This window comes from Neolamprologus brichardi, chromosome 9, assembly GCF_056152115.1.
Source record: "Neolamprologus brichardi isolate AB-2024 chromosome 9, ASM5615211v1, whole genome shotgun sequence".
Lineage (NCBI taxonomy): Eukaryota > Metazoa > Chordata > Actinopteri > Cichliformes > Cichlidae > Neolamprologus > Neolamprologus brichardi.
Window position 1 is genome coordinate 9818016 of NC_142112.1, and position 26276 is coordinate 9844291.

Here is a 26276-nt window from a genome sequence, read left to right on the forward strand (position 1 = left end):
AGTTCTTGGTCTCAGTGATGAACTCGTAGTGATCCATGTTCACCTGTTTGTTCTGGTATGACAGCAGCTTCCTACGTACAGTAGCTAACAGCTCCAATGAAGCACCTGCAGAAAACACCAAATATCACTGGGATATAATCCACAGAGGTGGGAACTGGTATTTTGAAGTATTTGTACTTAATTACAAGTGTGCATGATGAAAACACAGCTGGTGGATCCAGGAATCCAGAGGTTCCTGGATCTTAGTACTTAAGTACAAAAGCTTAGTTCCTGTTTTTAAGTCAAATATCTGCACTTTGTACTCCTTACGTTTTTAAAACAGGCTCGTCACTTTAGGTTCAGCAGCATCCTTACAGCCTCAGGGGTAAAGTGGGCGGGGCCAACAGAGAAACAGACTGCAGTTTATCCAGTTACTGTGACTGAGCAGTGCTGATCCTTTCTTACATCTTTGTAAATGAAGTTAGCCTCTTTTCTCTCCCTGGAAATTCATCAGCTGGAGCTTTAGCTAGCAACACATTCAGTGACAAAACAGATGTAGAGGTTACATTTAACGCAATAATCATATATTTAATCTGTACATGATCAGTCTTGATAAATTGTGTTTATATTCTGAAATGTTCTGAAAAACTAAATATTCTAATGTGTTATTCAAATCTTTATAAACATTTAAGGGAGTTTTGTGCATTAAACTGGTGAATTCCCAGTAAAGCCCTGTGTTAGGTTACAGCGAGTGTAGCAGATGTGAACCTGCGTTTAAGATGAGTTAAGACTTTATACTCACTGTATACTGTAAACAGTGTAGTGGATGGGCATCAGCCAGGACAGCTGGGACACATCTGCTCACATCTGGTTATGCAAATCCACAACGAGCTGCAGATCAGCTGATCACAGCTTGACCACTAAGAAAACGTACTGGAGCTCTCAACAGAAGTTATTGTTATTGTTATTATTGTTGTTATTTCTGTTCCATTATTTACTGCTTGTGTCCCAAACAACAGATTCAAGCTGAGTGCATTCATTAGAATTAGAATTTAAATTTGACTAATATTACTTTATTATCATAATATAGCAGCAGGTCCACTTATCTGTGCATTAAAACAGTTACTTTCTTACTCCGAGTACATTTCCACTTGTACTTGACCAAAGACGCTGAGTCAGTACTTCAACTTCTGCTGGAGTACTTTTTAACGCAAGTATCTGTACTACTGTTCTGCTCGAGTACAGAATGTGTGTACTTTGTCATCTCAGAGAGTCGTGCTGCAGCGAGAACTGCAACGTGTCTGTGAAGCATCAGCCTGAAGCAATGGGAGGTGCTGCTTTAATGGTTTTATCCACAGGCTCAAACTGACACAATGGCAAACACAACCTCTTCTGGGTCAATATTAAAAACTCTGCAATATTTATCAATAGCTAGATTTCCATAGAAATTCATATAAAACAATGTCGATTTAAATAGGTGAAATAAAAAAAAGGACAACACTTGCATTTTCAAGGCATTCGCTCATGTTCCACAAAATCCTGCTGCATCTTTAACAACGAGGTTAAAACAGTTTCCAGAGTCACTTCAGTTTGTTCAGACAACAACATGTGGTCGTTCCATCTGAAATCACCACACACACACACACACACACACACACACACACACACACTCTCTAACGTGTATACATCCTGTTTTCATTCCTCGTCCTTTCCTACATTTATCTGTAGCTTGAAAAGTCTCTTCAGCTGTGAGACTTGCTGATATTAAAAACAAAGGTTATAATCAGAGTACCATATGGCACCTGGCTCCATTATTTTGCATGACTGTCAAACTGTCACTTCTGCAGTTTTTCCAGCTAGCCCACCACTGAGAGCTTCCTGGTGTTTCAGCTCAGTCCAGTTTATTTGTGCAGTAGCTGACGGTAAAGACTGATCCTGATTCAGTTTCATGGTCAGACGGTTTTCTTTAGACGCTTTGGATTCACGTTCAAACACTGACGGATGGGCCTTTGCTTTAAACAAAATATCCACATGATTATTTGCAGATTGCGTTTCCAATCAGCACACGTGTCCCATTTTAAACCATTTTTAAGCCAATCAAATGTGATGATTTCAGATGGAATGACCTGTGCGTCTGCAGCCAAACATGGCGGCCTACAGGGGCGTGTTGGAGTAGTGCATGCTGCAGTCCACTTTTTATTTTTTTAAAAAACAGGAAACCACATTTAAAAACACATCCTGTACAAACATGGAATCATATTCACATCTAGGAATAAATCGACAAATGAAGCAGAGGAAGAAGCTCGTTCCCCCTCAGATCTTACACGGTTCTTTTCTCCATCAGGAATGAACTCAGAGTTCATCGTCATCGAAGCAGAAAGGTACAGAGCCGCCAACAGCTCCCTTTGACTGGTTTCAGGATTACACACACGCACACACACACCTGTGGTCCAGTGCCACCTGATTGTGCTCCATCAGGTGGACGCTGCAGGTAAAAGCATGCTTTACCTGCAGCGTCCACCTGACTGTGCTCCCTCAGGTGGACGCTGCAGGTAAAAGCATGCCTTTACCTGCAGCGTCCACCTGACTGTGCTCCCTCAGGTGGACGCTGCAGGTAAAAGCATGCTTTACCTGCAGCGTCCACCTGACTGTGCTCCATCAGGTGGACGCTGCAGGTAAAAGCATGCCTTTACCTGCAGCGTCCACCTGACTGTGCTCCCTCAGGTGGACGCTGCAGGTAAAAGCATGCTTTACCTGCCCCCCCCCCGGTGTGACTCATCACCTGTCCTAAGGGCAGCCCTCTGGGTTCCACAGTTTCATGATCTAAATACAAGTGTGAAAATGATGAGGTCTAAAAAAGAGGGAGACAACCAACATCAGGTAAACTCAGCTCGAGTCCAGACCTGTTCCGGAGCGGACCCCCGGGGATCCAGCCCCCATCCCTGGCAGTGCTAACGCCTTTTCGCTGCTATGCTTTACAATGCCACACACAGACCTCAGCAGAAGTGAGCAGCGTGGGGTCTGTTTGGACCAAGAACTAGTCTTTTCTAGCGCACTTTACCAGGTTTCTATTGGAGGGGCTGCTCAGTCACACAGCCAATGAGGAGTAAGGTCCAGGTCCACAGCAGGAAGCTGTTTTTTTGGGTAAAATCTGAACTTGTTCCTTAGCGGGCATAAAGACGTAGTGCTACGTCCACTTTGTCCCACTGGTCCTGGAGCTGGAGGCTGACTGCCAGTCAGACTGAAATCTCATAGGTGGTGCCCCCGACACCCGTCACCTTCTTCACCCCGCTGCCTTGGGGCTTGTGGGCAGGACTCAGCATCAGCGCTGGGCTGGGACAGGCTGCTCTGGGCGGGGCGGCCGTGTTGACTGGGTGACAGGGAGAGGAAGGGGCGGAGCAGGAGGAGGTGGAAGTTGAGGAGAAGGGCTGACCTCCATTAATCCGACTCAGAGATTTCATCTGCATCAGCTCATCCCTGATTTTAGGAAAAGACAGAAAAGAAGAATTTTACTGGAAGCTGCGGGCTGCAGCGTGTTAGCCATGTTAGCTCTGCTGCTAATGTTATCACTGAAGCTCGGCTACGTTTACTACATTTAGATCTGAACACATTTGATGTTGAACATTGGAGATGAAGGAGCGATTGGATCGCTTTGATCGGTGAGAAAGAATTTGGCGAGTCAGAGTGGACGTAGTTACGGCGTGCGTTGTTCCAGAGGGAACATGGACACACAGCTGGGCTGTTGCGTTACTGATGGTGACAATAAAAAGTGTTTACGCCGATTGGTCCTGTGTATGAAAATACTGGCGGTGGGCGGTGCTACCCTCAGCCATGTCGATGCTAGAGTTCACATCAGGTCAACCCAAACCAAAGCTAGCTTTAGCATAGTGCTATAGAGGTCAGTAGTTTATGAACGGTGAATCATGCTTTTCACTTTCCTTTAATAATCGTACAGGTACAGAAACACCTTGATATACAGGGGTGGAGGACGTGTACACAACACAGCGAGCAGGACGGAAAAGAACAGGAATGAGAGACAAACTGAAAACGTCGTCATGCAACAGTCAGACTGAGCCTCAGTTTAACAGCAACACTGTGCTGCTGCTCTCTCTTCAGGATTGTGGGAGGAAAAGTTTCTCCTTCAGATTCCACTTCCTGTGTGGTTAAACCGAGGAGAGGAGCAGTAAAAAGCTCGAGACAAACACCGGGCTCCTCAGTTTGATTAAAATCATCATCACGTCAAATCATGGTGACCAAACAGCAATAACGCACAAGACAACAAACAACGCACAACAGATGGATGGAAGCAAAGGGAGAAGAATGAGAAACTCACAGGAAGTCTGGCAGGATGAGGAGGAGGAAGAGAGAAGGGAAGAGGAGGAGCAGGAGCAGGAGGAGCAGTCAATCAGGTAGTCAGGTTTCAGGCGAGCAGGCCAGTGTCAAACCAATCGTCCCGACAAAAGCTCAAACTCATACTCACTTCGGCACTTGGATTCCTCCTCCTCCCATCCCTCCTCCTCCACCTCCTCCTCCTACCCCCGCTGCGTTGGCTCCGGCCGACGCCGAGGCCTTGCGGACCAGCCGGTACTGCATTTCGGCGGCGGCTGCGCTTGAATAGGAGAGCGACTTGCCCAGAGGTGGGGGGTGTGGGGAGCGGGGAGGGTGCGTGGTGGAGGAGGAGCCCAGAGGCGTGTCGGTCGAGCGGGTGCGATAGGGGTAGGCGTGGTGGGGCCCTGCGTGAGGGGCAGCAAAGCGTGGAGGACGAGAGGTGGAGGAAGAGGACGAGGAGTGATGATGGTGGTGGTGGGAATGGTGGTGGTGGTGGTGATGGTGGTGGTGGTGGTGTGGGGGCGGTGGGGCAGAGGAGGTTTGACCGGCAGGCACTGCAGGTAGGTGGGGCTCGCCCAGCAGGCGCTCCCTCTCTGGTGGAGGCGGCGGGGAGGAAGACGTGGAGGATGAGGAGTGATGGAGGAAGGGGTGGTGGTGGTGAGAGGAACGGTGGTGGTGGTGGGGTGACTGGGTGGACTGGGACTGCATCTCAGCCTCTCTCTGCTGTGACGACAGGAAGGGGGAGCTGTAGCCACCACCCGCCGCTGGCGTGCAGGGTCTCCCGCCGGAGACGTCAGGGGCCGCCGAGCTCACGCCCACTCCTTTGTCAAACTCATCGCCGCCTGCTAGCAAGCTGTCGTAAGACAGGCTCCCGTTGCGAGACGGGTGGTGGGGCGGGGGCGTCTGATTGGCTAAGCTCTTGAAGCTGGCGGAGGTGGTGGTGGCCTCTGAGACGTGGACGGTGCCCGCTGAGGTGTGCGTGGAGCTGGAAGATCGCGACGCCACTCCAGACAGGACGGTGGGGTCAGAGAAGGAGGGGTAGGAGCGCCCGCCCAGAGAATAGCCAGGAATGCCCCCTCCTCCTCCCCCCTCTCGCCCCACCTCCCTCCTCTCCCCTCCTCCTCCCCCTCCCACTCTTTCAGACGACGTTTCCCTCCGATCCAGGCTGGGCTGCGAGCGGAAACCAGGCTGCTGGCTGGCCTGGAGGAGGGAAGAGGTGGAGGAGGACGAGTCCCTGGCGCTGCCGACGCTCTCCCCTCGACTTAACTGGAGGAGCCAGAGGGAAGAGGAGAGAGAGGGGAGGTGAAGGGAGGCGGAGGGAGGAAAGAGAAACAAGAAGAAGCTGAGCACGTGAAGATTAAAGTCATACTGCACTCTAGTGGAGACAGCCTGACACAACAGCCTAACTAACGGTGATTGGTCAGGGGTGGGTCATCTAAGCAGGAGGCCGGTGGTTGGCTGTGCTTTCACAAGTATCCCCCATCAGAGTGTGTGTGCATGTTAGGTTGAGAGTGCGCTAAGTGCTCAAATAGAGTGAAAAGCCCAGAACCAGCCCATTTACCAAACTGCTCTTTGTACAACCCTGATGAAGATGAACCTGGCGACAGCTCCATCATCATAATGTTAATTATAATGATGCCAGTGTTCATCACACTTTCTGGATTGTGCCCTGTGTTTGGAGCTTCCTGCGCTCTTTTCAGTAACATGTCAGTCAGTCTTCCATGATCGTCTCTGAGATTGTGAAATGATGGCGTCCGCTGCATTTACACTGATGTTTAAACACTAAAGAGGAATCGTACAGAGCTACAACCACACTCACTCAAAGCCCTTTTCCATTAGTCCCTACTTGGATCACGTCGATGTGACTCCAACTGTTACGACTGCCGCCCGACGTGCGGGGGGTCGGTATAGATCTTGTGATGTCATTTGTATGCGACATGAACACGTCGAGGCTCAAAGTGTGGCTTTGTGTCACACTCTGCCCACTGCTGTGCTTTAAAAATGGTGGGAGTTTCTCTCTGACTGGCCAATCGTTGGCATGCGGTCTGCTGACATCACATTTTCAGATCACTTGGAACCCCGGGTAATGGAAAAGGGCTGCAAGGCACAAATCTAACCAGGAAGAACTAAAAGAAAACAAACGGAGGAGTGATATGGACCAGACGTGGGCACAAATACTGAGCAGAACCCGTCCTGCTTCACGTTCACATCTCAAAGAACGCTGCTGAGACAGGAAGTCTGTTTTCAGTGGGTTCATTCAGTATTTCAGCCACGTCAGTGCAAACAGAAGGAGACAGGAAACCGAGTTAAAAGGAAGATAAGAGGAGGAAACTGCTTTCAGCACAATCACTTACTGATCAACAGAAAGCCACTGAGAAACCAAACCAAGATGGCCGACAGGAAATCAAAAGGAGAAACCAAAATAAAACCAAAACAGAAATGGAGATGTTAGAAAACGATCAAAGAAGCAGAAGCAGGGACCAGTCCAACCTGACACGTAGCACATACTCTTGTGCGTGCGTTACCTGGTTGGCGTAAGCGTGTGTGAGCGCCGTGTGGTTCTTGCCGGGGCTGTACGTGGGCCTGTATTTGTACATAGTGGGAGTGGGAGGGGCCTTATTCAGCAGACTGCACTCTGGAGGGTGGAAAGAGAAACAAACACAATGAGCACAGCATCTCCTTCATGTGCACTGAGCACCATTAGCATAGCAGAGCTGTAAGTGAGTGAATGCAGAGATGCAACGTTTCCAACACGCTCACAGATGAGTTTTATGTTTGGACAGCCTGCATGACTCATGCTAGCACAGCTTCTTCTGACAGCTACGAGTCATTCAGGTTTTGTGAGTCCATCCTTCTGCAAAAGCTCTTGGGGTGTCCTGCATGCACTGCTTTGAAACGTTGTCCAATATTCTTAGATCAGAGGTGTGTGAGGTCTTCTTGAGGTGCGTTCAGGATCCTTCTCCGCTTGTTTTTAACCTTCTGTTCATTTACAGAGATGCTGTGACGTCGGCTGACACTGTTCACAAGGATTCAGCTGAACCTTCAGTGTGCAACACAAAGCCTGAGGAGCTTTGATGGATTTGATCTTTGGGTCAAACTCATTGGGCATTTTTGCTTATTCAGCATTTTAACTCCCGATGAGGATAAATATTAAATCCTTTGAGCGCGGGTTCTCAAACCTCATATGCAACTATATGTTGAACAGGAAGCAGACAAACTGCAGCAGTAGAGTAAGAACAAATCACCCTCTGTGTTTCCTCTGGTAATTCCTGGGTAGCGGAGCTCTGGTTTAGGAGGTGGTGGTGGCTCAGCGTCACAGGACTGGCTCTCCATCATTTCCAGACTGGACTTTGACTAGAAAGAAGAAACGCAAGAATTAGAGATAGAAAGTGACAGAATTACACATCTGTTGGTGAAATACAGACATGTTGTAACCAAATCCGAACAGAAAAGTAGAAAGAAGCCTGGAGTCAGACCCAGAGGGACTTTTGCTGGGTGGTGTGAGTAGGGATGGGTATTGAAACCCGGTTCTTGTTGAGAACCGGTTCCCACCGTTTCAGTTCCTTGGAATTGTTTGCCATTTTTGCAAACGATTCCCTTATCGATTCCAGTCGCCCCGAATGACGTCACCACGTTGCAGAGCGTCATTTACCTGGCAGGAAACATGGCGGCTCAAACGCTCAAAAGTTTGGTCATACTTTACGAGAACGGATGACAACAGGACAACTTGCAATACTTGCAAAGTAGATATTTCATTTAAGGGAGGAAACACTACGAATATACAAAAGCATTTGCTCACAAACACACGATGACCTTAAATAAATGTCGTGTTTTTAATTCCGGACTCGTGAATCTCAGCCCAGCAGCAGCGGTAACGTTTGCACGTCCTCTCACGTTAATGCTGCAGGTAAATAATCAACTAACAGTGCAGATTATGTTAGCGCGATCTGCCTCATTACAAACCTGCCGTTACTGTGCGTTTAGGTGACCATGATGAGACAGAGTCTGGCTCAGATGCTGGCAGTTCTCGCTGCAGTCTACCGTAGCGTCTCCTTTCAGGCAGGATAGACGAATGCCACCGAGCAGAGACTCAGTTTGTGGTCAAAGGCTTGCAGCCGTTTGCCACAGCAGATGATTTTCAGTAAGTGAATGTGTTTAATTGTAGGCAGGGACATTACTGGATATTCTTGTGTAATTGCTACAGAATAATTTATGTTATACTTTGTTATTGCTACAGAAGAATATTTATTTTATTATTTTACATTTACAATTTTTCCCCGGGGACCCTGTGACACCCCATTGAAGAGCCGTAGGCTGGATCTCTGAAGATCTCACTGTTGGGTTTGTAAGGCCATGTTACTCCTAAATGTCTGTCTTGTTCAAAGAGAAGATATAAAACAAAGTTCTAAACTAATCGACCTTAGTGTTCTCCTTTTTAAAAAAAGAATCGATAAAGAATCGAATCGTGAAAATCTTATCAATACCCATCCGTAGGTGTGAGGCTGTAAGAAACTTTATGTAAAGTCCATGTGCAACTTAAATGAAAATGTTCCTGACTGTAACACAGGCAGAGCCAAAGGTCAAAGACTACGTGAAAGAACAAATGATCTATCTCCTGCTGCTTATCCGGGTTTGGGTCACGGGGCAACAGTCCCTCACCAGCCACCTCCTCTACTCATCCAGGGGGACACTGAGATGTTTCCAAGCCAGCCAAGTGATATGTTCTCTACAGCAAGGCCTCTTAGTAGGACATGCCTGGAATACCTCACCTAGGAGGCATCCTAGTCAGAAGTCCGAATAACCTCAGCTGCCTCCTTTCCATATAGAGGAGCAGCGACTCTCTGGCTATGTCCACACGTACACGGGTATTTTTGAAAACGGAGATTTTCCGTTTTCGTTTTAAAAAATAATCCCGTCCACACGTAAAGGCAGAAGTGAAGGAAAACGCTGCTAGGAACATGCCAAAGCAGCAGGTGGCGCTATATTCCTAACCGTGCAGAAATGTTGGCCAATCAGAAGTCTAGAAGCCTCGGTGGGAAAAAGTAAACAAAGCTGGGGCATAGAAGCAGAACCGAGTCGTATGTGTGGAGGGACAGTAACTGTGTGTGTATATGTAAGCATTTAAACACTGCAGAGAGAACAATTAACAGTAACAGTATTGTAGAAATTCATTTCACTGAAACAATAACGTGGCGCACAGTGTGACGTCAAAAAAGGCGCACACCTTTGACGCTGCGTTTTCTGCGTTTTTCTCGTCCACACGTAAATGCAAAAACTGAGTTTTCGAAAATCTCCACCCTGGCCGGAGTTTTTAGAAATCTCCGTTGTCAGCAGTGTTGGGTAAGTTACTTTAAAATAGTAACTTAGTTACATTACTGGTTACTTCTATCAAAAGTAACTCAGTTACTTCAAGTTACTCGTTACTTTCAAAGTAACTAGTTACTAGGGAAAGTAACTTTGGTTTTACTCAGAATTCTCTTGTTAATGTGTTGCTTCCATAACTTTGCCAGTCTTCTAGCTTGCTTACTTGCCACAAGTGCACTGTGCCACCTACATTAAGGCATTAAGGCACACTGAGCCTTAATGCCCACTCACACCCTGGGCCATCTGACCTCAGGAATTCGCATGATAAGGTGGGGCCAGGTTTCACAATGAACTTACCCGAAACTCTGGCTGATTGGGACTCACACCCAGTTCCACACCTTGGCTCAGGCGATTAGAGGATCATCAGGGGGTCCTTTTGTCCCTCTGTGGGGGGAAACTCCCACTAGGTTTATATCTGGGACTCCCCACCATTTGACCTTAGAACTGAAGAAGCCTCTTGGATGAGAGGTGAAACGTCTTCAAGTAACTTAAAGAAGTCCAGACGCTTTTCTTTGCAAGCTCCTTTGACTACGATGACCTGGATGACTGAGAACCTTCACAGACATAGCTAATACGCAGTATGGAAAAAGTCAGAATAACGAAAATAAACTCCACCTAAACTTGTTTATATCTGACCCAGATAGACTGCAGGTCATAACTTCTTACCTGAAGTTCAGTTCACACTTGGACCGGCGGCCGCCTCGGGTCTCTGCTCCTCCTGCCTCCCCTTTCCCTCCTCCACCTGCTGCCTCCACCACTTGCTAATGTTACAGAATCTGTGGAAGCTCCGCGATAGCCACCACACGAAGTAACGAGTAACGACCCTATCTAAATCCCAGTAACGACTAACGCGTTCCTGATTTTGGCATAATAACTAGTTACCGTGCTCGTTACCACCATAATAACGTAGTTACTGTAACGCGTTACTTAATAACGCGTTAGTCCCAACACTGGTTGTCAGTGACCGACAATGCCGTTTACGCCGGGTACGTGTGGACGTAGCCTTGAAGAGAAACTAATTGCTGACTCTGATCCACAACCTCATTCTTTCGGTCACTAAACAGAGGCTGTGGTAAATTGGCAGCTTCCCTTTCATGCTCATCTCTCGCTTCACCACAACAGATTTGTGCAGCATCTCCATCACTGAGGACACCGCCCCAATCTGTCTGTAAGTCTTGCATGCACTCCCCCCTCACTCGTGGACTCGAGATACTTGAACTCCTCCACTTGGGGCAGTAACTCATCCCTGACCCGGAGTGGGCATTCCCGTCTGTTGTGGCTGAGAACCATGGACTTGGTCTTGGAGGTTCCTGTTGTCATTCCCTCCACTTTACACTCAGCAACAAACTACTCCAGTCAAACTGGAGGTCAAAGGAGGCCAAAAGCACCTCATCCTCCGCAAAAAGCAAAGATAAAATCTTGCAGCCAACACTGACTATGCTCAGACACTCTATAAAACTATGAAGACAGTCTGTGACAATGTTGAATGGCTTCAGCCACTACCACACTCCACTTGGCCTGCCAGTACCCGTCAGCTGCCTGTGGACTGCCAATAAGATTCCTCCTTCAGCCCGACGGCTCACTTCACCTCCAGTATTCACCATCTGGTTCTGGGGCTGCCGCCACGAGAAGCACCGAGGATCGTGCAGGCGCCATTCCTTTCAGTAGCCTAAGCAATGGAGGTGTGGAGCATGGTCCACTCGGACTCAGCGTCTCCAACCTCCCTGAGGTGAACCTCTGCCTGAGGTGTAAGCTGAAGATCTTGCTGACTGGGGCATCTGTCAGACATCCTCAGCACCCCCTCGCTGTATGTTTTGGTCTCCCAGGTGGCCATGGCCACAGCTCTGATATACGTTTACATACGATTACAAAATCAATCATCGACCTGCGACTAGAACAAATTATTCCATCCATTTCCTAACAAGTGAAATACTTGCAGGTCTTTAGCAGTTTAATACAGCAACAAAAAAACTAAACAAAAACAAGATAAAATACAAACGACACCAAGAAAAAGGTGCAGCAAACAATAAAAACCAAACTCAATAAATACGATCCCGCTTTTGCATCCGTAGCTCTGCAGCACGCTGCCTGATGGATGTGGTTGTGTTTTTACTGCTGTGACCTTACAGGATTTCTGCCTGTTGAATTTCAAACAGCTTTTAAAGCTCTCGCTGCCATCTGGACCTGCCTATATGCAAACTTATCAAGTGCAGATTTGAATGAGGAGCACAGCTCCCTTGCATAACACTTGTTTATTACCGGCAGGCTGAAGCAGCCAGCACAGCACAGTTTGTGGCACTTTAGTAAAGCTTCACGAGCCCCCCTCCTGCACCTCTTACCCTGTGCAGATCTCCCTGTATGCCATTGTCCAGTATCTTTGCAGCCAGCTGGGCCTCTGTCAGCTGTGGCCGAAGAAAAGGAGGCTGCAGACTCACACTCTGTGCACACTTTTTCCTGCCCAGATACCTGCAGAGAGCATTCACATCAGTAACTCCTCCCACTATTAAATAGTCCAAGACATTTCCAATGTAGTGACACATCAAGTGAGCAGCACACTTCATTCATTATATACAAATATAGTAGGGGTGCAACGATACACAAAATTCACGGTTCGGTTCGATACTTTGGTGTCACGGTTTGATATTTTTTCAATACAAAAAAATGTTCATGCCTTTTTAATTTGTCATTTATTAAAATTATAAATATATATTTTAACTCAAAAGTACAGTTTTTAAATTTAATGTTGCTGAAACAACAAAGTAATAATAAATCTATCTGATGGAGAAATCACTCATCTTTGGAAAAGAGAGTTTATTACAGAGAAATGGCTCTTTCCAAAATAAAAGCTATACTATACGCTTCTTCTGGGCTATATTCTCAGCAGCATATTAAACATATCAGGTCCCCATAAGGAGAATCATGTGCTAACGGCTGTCTAAATGACTCGGGTAACGTTTGTAGCATGCGTGCTTGTTGTTTTTGTCTGCTTCCACTTGTCTTTGCACGAGGATGATGTCAGAGTAAATGTGCAGTCATATTTGTTGTGTTCCCACTAGTGCTGTCAGCGTTAATCTGAAATGACGTTAACGCCACAACACGGCAAATCTCCGTTAACGAGCTACCGCGGATCGCCCCGTGCGTGGGGCTGGACAGCGTCAACACGTTAACGAGCTAACTGCGCTAACGCACTAGTTCCCACCAATGTAATTGAGCATTGCTGGCACATCCAACATACTGTTTTACTTTTGTCCATGACGGGCTTACCTTCAGGGTCATACGTCACATGAAAACCAAAATAGTTCCAAACGCCAGATCTGAATGAGGGTGGGGGAGGTTCAATTTGCCATGTTGCAACGAGCTTAGCTTCTGTCTTGCTAGCTTGCGCTGCGCTCAGTGAATCTGCGTTCGACTACTCCGCCTAGGCTGCACTGTCGAGCGCAGATCCACTGAGCGCTCAACACAGACAGCACCGTCAGAAGGAAAGTTGATAAAATAAATTAAAAATGTTGTATTGTTCATACATATGCATACCGAACCGAAAGCACTGTATCGAACGTTCAATATCGATACGAGTATCGTTGCAGCCCTAATATATAGTGCGTTCTCTTAAATACAGCACAGTGCTAATGATTAGTATCAAATCCAAATTCTTCTTAATCCTACATCTGATCACTTTAGCTTTCAACACTAACACCAAAGCAACAACTCACAGATTGTTTAGTTTCTCAACAGCTGTTTCTGTTATTACACTATTCAGTGGCAAGTTTTAAGAGATTCATTTTAAAAACAGGAAGTGTGATGAGCTACAGGGTAATGCTCACGACATAAATAAAAAGGGAAACAAAGAACGGACCTGGGTGCCTGTGAGCTGCAGAGGACATGAGAGACATTCTTCCAACAGCCATTGGTGAAAGGGTTAACACCTCCTCTGAACTTCCCCGTTACCTGGAGACAGACACGTCACAAAAACTTACATGGAGAATATAACAATGCGGGGAGGGGGGGCGGGGTTAAATGGCTGTTAACCTGTATCCACTTTCAGATTAATGCATTCAGTAGGATGTGAGGACCGTTTGAAGGATAACCACCGTCTCTGCCAGGAAAACAAACATCCTTCCCTGTGCCACAGTGCACAGTGGAAGGGCCACGTTTTTCCTTCCCCCTGTCACCGTGGGGTTGTCTGATATTTGGGGTTCTCTGTCTGTGATCTCTACCTAATATAAAGTGTATATTATTATTATTACTATATAAATAACACTGACCTGAGCTGATTGAGCTAACTCCTGGTTCCTGGTGTACATGTGTGGAACACTGACTTCTACTTACTTGTTCGTTGGTCGTCCGGCCTCGAGCCACAAGGACGATGTGGAAGCCAGTGAGGCCAGCGACAGGGATGAAGAACAGGCCTGCGACACACATTACAGCGAGCCTGAGAGCACGGGTGGGGGGTCAAGGACCTTAGCATCTCAAACAGTACATTCAACAGATCAAGGCCTATGGAGAGCAGTGATGGACGTGACACCATGACAGCAGGTGTGTGTGGGGAGAGCAAAGCCAGGATGTACTCTTGTCCTGGGCCAGTTTATGCAGATTCATGCGTTTACATCGTTATTCTCATTCAAAGATTTGATTGGGTGGGGTTGGACCACTCTTTTCTTAGAAAGCTTGAAATCTTCCCACGAGTGCCTCATTTAAACAACTTGACAGTAACTCAGCAATGTAAAACCAGATTGGAGTACCAGATCCACGGGACATGAAAGGATACGTGACAATGGCGTGCAGGCGGTCAATGTTCTGCCGATGGTAGAGGATGAAGAGCAGCCCAAAGCCAAACACAGCCATGATGTGGGCTGTCAGAGACAGCAGGAAGAGAAAGAAGTAGCGGTAGTTTCTCCTGCCGATGCAGTTGTTCACCCACGGACAGTGATGGTCGAAGTCCTGCAGAGTCAGGGGTACATTTAAGATACTGTCAGAGGAAATATGAATGCAGCCATGAAGAAGCATCGTCTCCATGCACCACCTTTCCAGTCTAACCTCATTAAGTCCTCAACAGATATACAAAACTGTCATCTGCAGGTCGGGAATGTGACATACTTTCAACAGAATACTCTGATTACAACTCTCCCATGTGAAGAGAAGAGGCTTGAAATATTGTACAACTGCATGTTTAGAGGAAGGTCACAATATCAACTGTTTAGTCCTGAGATCAGAGATCTTTGGTCACCTGCTGATACAAACACGGATCCAACACCTGGACTGCTGCAGATGAGCAACGTGGATTACCTTTGTACCTGCAACATTAAAATAAATTCAGACAAACGTGCAGTGAAGATCAGAGCCTGGGACGGACGGCCAGCGTTCGATCATGGAAACCCTGTAAAGACTGTCTGCTGGCAGCATGCCATTTCCTGGGGTTACACACTCAGAGCACTAAGGAGTAGGGATGGGTACCGGTGCCATTATTTATGACATAAACGGTAGTAACCAGACTGAAAAGCAGCGCACGTTTCTGTGCTTTTTCCCCCTGAGAGTTCACACACTTTAGATTCCAGCCAATCATTTCACCTTTGCAAGCGTAGTAGGCGGGTCCAGGTACGTACGTTCTTTTAGAGCAGAGCTACAGATTAAAAACGCCCAAGGTGAAGCGGTCAAAGTCTGGCTGTACTTCACAGCAAAAGATGCAAACTCAGCAGCTGCAACAAGTGCTTTAAGCTGATACTGTGATACTGTCAAAGGAGGTAACACCTCAAATCTGATGAAACACCTGGAGACGCATAGCGTTTTTTTAAAAGACGAGCAATGCGCCGTATTTGATAGCTTGCTGCGAGACCTCACACCGAGCACATCTACTGCGGGTGTGGTGAATCTCCCTCAGCGAGTTAGTGTGGATCGCCCCGTGCGTGGGGCTGGACGGTGCAGAAAAAAAGAGACTGCTAAAAATAAAAACATGAGAGCTTTTTGGACAAAGTTTGTGCTCTCCCTTCTTTAAGCACCGTTTCAAAAGTACCGGTTTGGCAGCAGATAAAACCTAAACGATACCCATCCCTACTAAGGAGCTTGGAAAGAAAAGTGTCTGGACTTCTTTAAGTTGCTTGAAGACGTTTCACCTTCATCCGAGAGGCTTCTTCAGTTCTAAGGTCAAATGGTGGAGAGTCCCAGATATAAACCTGGTGGGAGTTTCCCCCCACAGAGGGACAAAAGGACCCCCTGATGATCCTCTAATCGCCTGAGCCAAGGTGTGGAACTGGGTGTGGGTCCCAATCAGCCAGAGTTTCGGGTGAGTTCATTGTGAAACCTGGCCCCACCTTATCATGTGATTTCCTGAGGTCAGATGGCCCAGGATGTGAGTGGGTGTTCAGGCGTCTGGGAGGGATCTCAACACTGGATTATAGATGGCCGACAGTTGGTGTCGTAAACCACCGCCTCTGTTCAAAGATGGTCGCTCACAGTGGACATAGATGCTTCTTTCACTCCTCTTTCAAACCATCTGTCCAGAATGTGAACATTGGCATCCTCGAAAATTGAGTATCCCTCCTGGTGGGTTACTCCCACAGACTATGATGAGCTGGATAACTGAGAACCTTCACAGACATAAAGCACACAATCCCAAGGTCGGCCATATTTGATTTTGGCCTGGCAACCAGTTCTTTACTGAATTAAGGACAGTGTGATTTTCTCCTGTTTGTCACTGTAACTGGAGAAAGAGACAGTGGGCTTAACGTGGAACGCTGCTGGCTGCATGTTTCACTGCAGCTCTCTGCCAACATGTAGCTGACACTCAGAGATGAGTCGATCAGTGGATTTAGGTAGTCAGCACATCACAACACACCGGTGGGCCCAAATAATGTTTCCTGGCTTTTAAAGCCTATTCGTCGTCAGGTTCTGTCCCACACAGTTACTTAAGAACTTAAACTCAAACGTCATGTTGACACAATGACACCTCTAAATATTTAAACTGCAATCGGGAGAGGTGCCATCGTCATCTTCAGCTTGTCCTCTGCAGTAGAAGGCTGCAGTGTGAACATATCAGGCCATTTAAGATTTTCCACTGAGTTTAGAGTCATGTCTCTGAGACATCGAACAGATAGAGGTGCGTCACCGCTGTCTTGCCTGATGATGGACACGAGGCAGCCATTCTGTGGAAACCATTAGCAAATACGTATGCAGCCTGAGAGGCCCATCGAGACCATTTTCACTGGCTTAGCATCAGCTGCAGTTTGGCTACGCACGTGCTCAGTGGAAGGAGTGTAAGTAAGGAGGAGATACTGAAACGTTTTCAGGTCCAAAACTGCAGTAAACTCCTGTTACAGGTTGTTCTTGAGCTGGAGCACTGTGTTAATCGAAGGATGACTACAGGCTGTCCAACTCGTTCACACCCGTCCTAACAGGACAGCTGCAGAGCAACAGACATTTCCTTCAGTTACATCTTCTAAACACATCTAAAGATTTATAACACTGATGATAACCACATGCCAAAACCAGCCGGGCGAGGGTTTGAAAGTGAAAATCACAGAGCACGAGTGTTTTGGTTCACTAACCATAGACGCACACAATAATTCAACGTTTCAGATCAAACTGGGCTGTGTGTGGCCAGTGAAGTTTACAGTGCAGGCTAACTCAGCGTGCAACATTCAGAGACTGTTCATGTGAAGAATAAATGACTAAATGTAAAAAGTCAAACACACCTCGACACAGTTGTCGCAGACAGAACAGTGGGAGCAGCGTGGCGGCCTGTAGAAGCGGCAGGTTGAACACCACTTCATCCTGACCTGGATCCCTCGGATCTCCACCGTCTTGTACAGTGGAGCACGGAAATCGTCTTCTTTGTCCTCGTCCTCCTCGGCTGCACAGAGAACACACACAATCCTGAAACTGACGATCTATTGGTCAAAAGCGAGGCAGTGAAAGTGCCAAAGCTCGCAAAGCTCAGTCCACCTGAGTCTGACCGTGGGCGTCCATGTTCAGATGATGGACTACAAAGAAAGTTTCAGTCTGTAGAAACAATTTACTCTTTCATAGCAGCTGTTTTTTTACAGTTTTAAACAAGCCAGTCGTGTGGAAGGGGTCAGAGGTCGCCTCTCCGTGTCAGTGCCGTTCAGATAAAGCCCTCTGACCCCGTGGTGTTTTAACAATCCTGTGACTAAACTGAAACCTCATCATCTCATATTTCATGTCACACTTTTCACCTCAGACTCAGATCAAAAGAAATAAAAAACATGTTTGTGATGTTGTTTTGACCACAGAAGTGAATGTAAAATATAATGTAAATTCACTGGTTGCCTAGGAACACACATTTTGATAAGAGGCTGCTCTGAGCCAGAGACAGCTAGCTAAAAGCACAGAGGACTGTAGTTAAATAAAAAAGCAGAGCGTGTGACTGAACGCACGGACAACTGGGTGGACGGCTGTTCTGAACTGTGGGGATCCGAGCAGAGACACAGTGTGGAGAGCTAATCCCACCAAATAAAGAGTCAAATCCAGAACACAGCAGCGTGGACGACGGGGCGCCCGGATGCAGATGTGGACAACACGAACGGTTTTTGTAGCCAGCTGTGAGGCCGGTTTTAAAATGTTTTTATACAGTCTTTATTTTAGTGTAACTAACAACACGTTATCCAAAACTCATAATGTTTATGTTCCATAATAATTATTTTATCTTGTAGCTGTTGTTGTTGAATGTTTACCATAATGACCTAAATGATAACAACTAATCACAAACCTAAAAACCGTGTCAAAGCTACTTTACATTAGGAGATTAAAATGAACAAGCTAACATGATGCCTGCTGCTAAACTCTTCACAGCTCCACTGTATGAACTCACTAGTATGAACAGACCTCACACCACGATGAGGCTTTTATGTTCAGGAGTTGTAGCTACACCCTGGTGGTGATGATGGGGAGGCGGCCCTTTTGAATTTTAGATGTAATTTTGTTTTCGACAAAATCAAATTAGAAGGATGTAAGACATCCCAACGACTGAGCCCCGGCACGCTTCCTGTGCAGCGCGCCTCGCTGAGGTGCTGCTGCCGTCTGCAGCTTTAATCCATCACTTTATACAAGTCCTGCCTGTTCGACACAACTTACCTGTTTGGTGACACCCAGCATTAAAGGCATTCATTCAACCATCCATGCACTCACCTCGGGGGAAGATGCCAGGGTCCATGAATGTGGCCATACAGAAGTTAGCCAAAACAAAGAGGAAGATGATGCCATTGTAGACGGGGATGGCCACTGAGAAACGCTCTGAAAGCCACGGACACCTGAAACAAGACCAAGCCTCACGTTGGAGATGTCCAAACAAACACATTACAGAACTGTCAGAGCGTCGTTTAACGTGAGTCTTTGTAGCAGAGCTGCAGCACCACGTTTACTCCATTAGACTCATAACCAAGGATTTTGAATTTATATGTAAACAACATGCCCCCAGACTTAAAGCTGCACGTGTCACATGACTCAAAGTAAGCCAATCACTGAGCGAGCTCTTTAAAGGTTAACATTGGAGGCAGTGTGATCCTCCAGATGGAGATGGGAGCAGATAATACATACTGAAATAATATTTGATGTGTTCAAAGTAATGAAGGTCCGTGTGAAATTAGCACAACGATACGGGACTGTGACAGTGGAGTAAGACAGCGTGTGTTACCTGAGTGGGTATTATGAAAAGGACCTTTAACCCAAAGCCAGATTTTGGCAGCACGAGTGTCGGAGATTTCAGGGCTCGTTGGATTGGACAACATCTGAAATGTTCAGGGTTGATTTCGAGGACTACACAGTGATGCTTGTGATCCTGAATGATTGGGATCATCCTTATTCCAGCAGAAGATTGGATAGAGGTTGGACTGTATGAACAAATGAACTTTAAAAGTAACACAACACACACACACGGTATATATGTATTGATTACCAATAAACCTCTCACTATGGTAAAATGAAAGCCCACGTGTGTCTGCTGCAGCACAGCAGAGCTTCAAGCAGCTCATCAGTGTACAGCAGAGGTGTGCAACTCCAGTCCTCCAGAGCTGCTGTCCTGCAGCTTTAAATGTATCACTACTCCAACACAGCTGAATCAGATGGTTGGATGACCTCTTCAGTAGAGCAGGGCGATGTGACCAAAAATATTTATCACGATGTACATTTGAAAATTTGCAATAACGATATAACTGACGATATAATTGACACTAGACAAAATACTTTACAACTCCACAACTTTATTAGTGCAAAAAACCCATCAATGTGTTTTCACTTAAACAAGCAGCTGTTTTTTTATCTGCATTAAAGTTATATATAAATGTAACAGTGCAAATGCAAATTCCTCGCTGACAGTTTAACCAAAAGGCGTTTCCAGTGGAAACTGGCCGACATATCCTCAGCATAACCATGTATAATATCCACAACACTTAAAAAGAGGTTATACACACACAATACGGTAACATTATGTTGAAGCACAGTACGTATCACTCCGCGAGGCTCCGCCTACGATAGCCGTAATGCTCCGACAATCCATCAAGCGGTGCGGCTTCGTAGCTTAGCAAAGTCGTACTGAAACATTTGACAGATTTTCGAGCGCCGTGCACATAAAATCGTTTCGAGGTCAGTAAACACAACCAGAGTTCATACATAAGGCACACGGGATTATAAGGGGCTCTGTCGACTTTCAGAAAAATCAAAGGATTGATTTTAAGTGCGCCGTATTTTCCAAACAACGCGGTAATAACGACGGCCCGCTAGCATGCGCTACCAAAAATAGTGCTTTGTTGTGTATCTGACGGACGAAAGCTGAACCAGTTCCACACCAGTGAAGCTGCAGCATTTTTACAAACCAGTTCTGGTTCATCTGTTTCATTCAACGATCCACTTTCACTCTTCTCATTCTGCTTTTTCCTCCATGTGCGTATGTAAACAAAGGCACTGCACATGCGTGTTTTACCCATATTCTATCGCCATGTTTCATTTTCTTATCATTGCCCAACATTATACCGATGTTACCGTGAACGCTATGATATTGCCCAGCCCGACTCTTCAGCATGACTAAGTTTGGCACAGGCCTGGCAACAAGGTGTTAGAACAAGGATGCATTTAAAGCTGCAGAACAGCAGCTCTGGAGGACTGCACACCTCTGCTGTACAGGGATGTGTTTTCTAAGGAAAATGTTTATAAAGGAGCTGTTCTGCTAACTTCCACTGTTTGTCTATTCTTGGATCTATCAGAACAGCACCTGGTGTGCTCCTGCAGGGATCGATCCATCGATAGATGTTCACTATTTTAATTACAGATTATATCAGTAAGGAAGCTGACTAAATATTAACTGATGGCAAAGGGGTGGGATTAAATAAGTGTGTACTTCTTCCCACTCACTTTCAACATGTAAATGAATCAGAACAGTAGCAATATTGAAATGTATTGACTTTTGTACAGTATTTTTTCTCTCTTATTTCCTACATGTACCTGTATATTGTTTACATGTTTGAAAGAAATGAACAAACAATAAACTGAACTTGTGTGGGGCGTTTTTTGTGTTTTGTTAATTATTAGACACTGGGATCATAAAAAGACAAGCAATGAACCCCCCCCCCCCCCAAAAGAAAAGAAAAAGACAATCTCCATTTTAACTGTCATACACGGCAACATGACAGAGAATACAGCAGGAGGAACAAAGAGTGGCAGACCAGATGATGAGCTTTTGTCAGGGTGACAGATGTTGGCCTATTTTCTCTTCACTAATCTGATGCACAGAGCTGACTGACCACCATAATGAGCCCCCCCTCCCCCCCACGCACGTCAATCTGACATATTCATGTTTCTCCTACAGAGGACACACACCCACTATTTTTTCCCTCACACTTCCTGACACACGTGCACACCAGAGTGAGGCGTTTGCAAGATCACTGAATCGTCTGTAACCGCATTGGCTTAGAGTCTGCTTACCCCCCTAAATGTTTGCTATTACGTGTGCGGCAGGTAAGTGAACCTGTTGGGAACATCCTGGCGGTTTAAGGGGTTAATGTCAACAATGAACTGGGGGTGAGGTTGCTCAATACTCCCATTGTCCTTTTGTTCCCCTCTGGCATCACCAGTGGACGACAGCATTCCCACCATGTAGCAGGGGAGGTTATCCACCCTCCACAAAGCACATGATGTGCACATGGCACAGTGTTTATAGCTTTGGGACAAAAACCACCAGTGGGATCAAATAAATAAATACATACTGGCAGCTAGTGCTAGCCCTCAGACTCCTACTAGAGCTATGGGATCATTTCAGTGGCAGCCAATGACTCCATCAGCCTTTTACAGGTGAAACAAGTGTCTCTGCACAGTCACGCTACAATGGAGCACTGAAAACTTCCTCTGCTTTCTTTTATTTGATGATGATAGACCAGTACCTACCACACACACACACGTTTTGTGTGTCTGGGCAGGAGGAAACTGTACCAATGCAGATTGAATTTATCATCATCATCATTATAATGCAGTGTTGTTATATTCATAATTATTATTATTAAAAGTAGAATGCATTAGAGGAGCAGTGAAATTAAAATGCTCTGGACTGGCGAGCTACCACTGCTTACTTTGACCATCAATGATTTGTGACGCAGCGTCCATCAGCACAACCCTAACTGGGCGTGCTGGGCCCCATTCATTAACGTGTGCACAGAAATGTTCTCGCCCTGCACGCACACGTAAACCAGCAGCTGTGTTCATGAAAGCTGCTCATCACCAACTCTATTCCTACTAGGGCTGCCACAAACGATTATTTTGATAGTCGACTAGTCAGATCATCATCCATTGGACGTAAAACATACAGCTTATTGCACCAGCAGCATCTGCTCTTATATAACTATCATTAGCTTACAGCTTTAAGTGTTTAAGGTATGTGCTAACTAAAAATAAAGACAAGATGATAGTTTATTAAATTTTAATGAAATTTGCAGATTGTTTTGGTGAAGTTTAATAAACTCCTTGCTATCTAAAATATAACAGGACACCGGAGTAAATTCTGGAGCATCTCACACTTCTGATAATCAGCTGTCTGCTTGACGTTTATTCAGCTGTGTAAAAACTATAACTTTAATCTCAGCCAAACCGATTTACTCAGGAACAAATAAAACACTAAAAAAAAGCCAAACAATAACATTTTTAAGTTATCTAAGTGACTTATATATCATGTTTAACCTGAGTAACGAAAGTCTACGGGGGGTTTGAAAACGATTTGCCGGGCGTCTGCAATCCTCGTCGGCTCGAGTGACCATTGAACCCCCCGGCTAGCTATCGAGCTAGTGGGTAACAGACATCTCCGAAAACGTCAGAGCGCTTTTGAAAATATGTGGTGTCTTGATAAACTGAGCAGATATTTGAGGTTTACACAGCTACATTCTCGCCTGAAAATATGTTAAACGTTTATTTTGTGACCCAGAAAGAATAATAAGAGTAATATTAAAACTAACTAGCTGCCGCCATTGTTGGAAACTGAGCTGGGCCGCGCTATGAATTCTGGGACACAGCTTCTTCTTCTTCGGGGTTTAACGGCAGCTGGCATCCTTGTACATGCAGTGCTGCCATCTTCTGTTTCAGTCCGTTATTACACTCTTAAATCCTACTACTTATTCCTGCGTCTTTTGGGATCTTACAAAGCTTCAAACGACGCGTCGACTATTAAATCAGGAACCGTGGCAGCCCTAATTCCTACCACCATGGATATGTTAGTGAGTGAGAATCATTCTGAGTGGATCGTCTGTGGTACTGGGAGTATTTAGCTACGTGCTGTGGCTCAGGTTTGAATCAAAGTTAATTATTGAACAAGATTAAGTGTCGGGCTGGGCGTCATCACGGATTTCTACAACTGATCCAATTCTGATTCACAAGCTCCCGATTCGATTCAGAAATATTATAATTCTGATCATTTATCGGCACATGTCCACATTTTTATATCTACGTATAAAAACAAAGCTGACGCTGTGAGACTTCAGAGGTGTGAACATCACAGCAGATGTGTTTGTGTCAAAGTAACTGAGGATCAAACATGAAGGAGATTTTCCTGGCCTGGCTTTTATAGCAGATAATAAATCCACCAATCAGCATATAAACATCACCTGATGCTGCTGACGTGAAGAAGAGCAAAGTTACAGAGTTTGATTACAGACACAGCTCAGAGTTTGTAATTTGGTATAATTTTTAAAAGTTTACATTTCTCTGACAACAGTAGACTGATGCTTAATAAGCAGAGAGTAATGCAGAAAACAGATTTGAGGCGGGAAACTGTTCTTGAAGTAAAGAGAGAGAGAGCTGTGCAGGAAGTGTGATTTTATCCTGGTGGAAGCGAAACAGCAAAAGTCAGAGATGACGATGCTCATCGAACATGAAGTGTAGTTTGGATCTTCTGTTGCTGCTGCTTCAGTCAGTTTTAGTCGGAGTTACTCAACCTGCAGCATCAGAAGCTGTGAGATGTCTGCGTTCAGCACCCGACGTGTCCACGATCCACGCTGTGTGTTCACCTCTTTGTGTGGACTCCGTGGACTACCGGCGCTCATTTCCCGTTTTAGCTGTTCGCCGGGTGTTGACGTAGTTTTGTGAGCTTTAAGCTGAGATTCTGGCATTTCTGACAAAATACATTTATATTTAAAAATCGATTCAGGATTTAATGAATCGATGTCACTTTATTCAAACTAAAATCGATTTTTAAACCCGCCCCTTACACTGACCACCTGAATGAAGAGCAGGCAGGAAGCAGATTAAAGACCAGTGCTCCCAACATTCATAAGAAGAGGAGCGACTCTGGTTAATGTTAAACATTAGGGAGGAACACATGAGCATGAGCGTCTGAAATGGTTGGTAATCCTACTGAAGCAGAACAAAACGCTTTTTGGAACATGTTACAGGTATGCACTCAGTTTACATGCTGTGATAGTCACATTTTACTTAATTACTCAGGTACGGCTGGAAAAACCACTTTAAAATGTTCATTAGTTTAAGTTAAACAATGACTTTTGGCTCGCAGGTTGCTGCATGAAATATTCATGCTCAGTTTGTGTGCACTCGTTTGTCTATTAGCAACACATCGAGTGGCTGCCAATTCATTATGACTAAAGAAAATCTTTATTGTAGCTCTACAGTCATTACCAGCAACCAGTTTCTGTCAACGTTTAATGTCTCCACTGTCAGAGAGAGTGACATGCGTGCCACAGGGTGCTGAAGAGTTTAGAAAAGATTCTTAAACCTCATGTTTGGTCATAAATTAATCTCTACGTCCTGCATGCGCAGCCAAAACCAAATGTAATGATTGCATCTGATATTTTCATCATAATATAACTAATTAACGCGTTTACACAAATTAATCTGCCATCACAGTCAATGCGATTAAAATTTTTAACACATTTAACGCATCTGGAGTGCAGAATGCCTCAAAATCCCTGAAATGTTTCTGTCAGCGCATTAATGCAGTTTGTCCAAGTACAGTTACCACAAGCCCGACTGGGCAGTAGATCTGCTAGTGACGGGCAGCTGAACCAATCAATGATAAACAAACATCAGCCCTCTCGATGGGACATTTGAGCATTAAAACAAATAACAAGACGGAACAGTCGACTGACATAAAGTATTATGCACATTGTGCAAGGAGTTTTCACCGAATCACTTCCAGCTTAAAATATCACATTGACACGAAGCATACGTTAGCCGGGGATGCTGCTAGCACTTTGCAACAAACCACTCACGGAGCATCGGGGACTCAGTAAGTCTACCTCGGACATTGACTGACGCCAAGTGGATCGTGTTAATATCATTGAGAACAGGCACTTTACACAGCTTTGGTTTAGGACTGGGCGATATATCGAGTTTTTTTTTTAAAAAAAAAAATTGATATATTTTCATACGAGATATAAGATGTGACAATATCCTTTATATCGATATAGTCTATGTTACGTTATAATTATACTTGTGGAGCCGCAAGTTTGCCTCTCTTTCGTCCACTTTTGTCTCTATGCAACTCGGCCTCGCCTCTCCTGCCCCATCACTTCACCTGCAGGCAATGACAAGATGAACGCGGCAAATCTCCGTTAACGAGTTACCGCGGATCGCCCCGTGCGTGGGGCTGGACAGCGTCAACGTGTTAGCGAGCTGATCGCACCAACGACATACACGGCCTAAAATCCTTTCATTTTCTCAAAAATCGACAGCGCACCTTATGTATGAATTCTGGTTGTGCTTACTGACCGCGAACCGTTTTTATGTGGTACACGGCGCTCAGCAATCTGTCCATAAATGTTTTAGTTCGACTTTGGTAAGCTACGGAGCTGCACCGCTTGATGGATTGTCGGAGCATTACGGCTACCGTAGTAGTGATGTGTCGGTCGCGAACGAAATGGCTCTTAGAGCCGGATCTGTGACGAGAACGACTTGAGCCGGAGCCGTGTTTTTTTTCTTTTCTTTTTTCTTTCTCTCACTCTCGCAGTTTTTTTCCAGCTTCACTCCACATGTGAGCCTTGTGCTTTACGCTGGGAAGGGGGGGGGGGGGGGGGGGGCGGTAGTTACACTCACAGTAGCACAGAGAGAGAGAGCCAGGGACAACAACGTCACATTAGAAAGGTATAGTAATCATCCACAACTATTTT

The 26276-nt window shown here is 45.6% G+C and overlaps 1 protein-coding gene across 2 annotated transcripts in view; it reads right to left on the minus strand.

The window, feature by feature from the left end:
* Nucleotides 1-2695: 2695 nt before the first annotated feature.
* zdhhc5a (zDHHC palmitoyltransferase 5a) overlaps nucleotides 2696-26276 on the minus strand; it is a 34881-nt gene continuing 11300 nt past the window's right edge. Inside the window, exons 3-12 of one of the 2 annotated variants that reach the window (XM_087845884.1) lie at nucleotides 18811-18932; nucleotides 17358-17515; nucleotides 14438-14610; nucleotides 13999-14101; nucleotides 13526-13617; nucleotides 12012-12138; nucleotides 7554-7662; nucleotides 6834-6943; nucleotides 4460-5574; nucleotides 2696-3456 (exon numbers count right to left, since the gene is read on the minus strand). In XM_087845884.1, the coding sequence (XP_087702010.1) occupies nucleotides 3216-3456; nucleotides 4460-5574; nucleotides 6834-6943; nucleotides 7554-7662; nucleotides 12012-12138; nucleotides 13526-13617; nucleotides 13999-14101; nucleotides 14438-14610; nucleotides 17358-17515; nucleotides 18811-18932 (2350 nt within the window). In that variant the 3' untranslated portion in view covers nucleotides 2696-3215. Of the gene's footprint in view, nucleotides 3457-4312; nucleotides 5575-6833; nucleotides 6944-7553; nucleotides 7663-12011; nucleotides 12139-13525; nucleotides 13618-13998; nucleotides 14102-14437; nucleotides 14611-17357; nucleotides 17516-18810; nucleotides 18933-26276 lie in introns of both variants that reach the window. The other variant, XR_015719601.1, reaches the window with a different exon arrangement.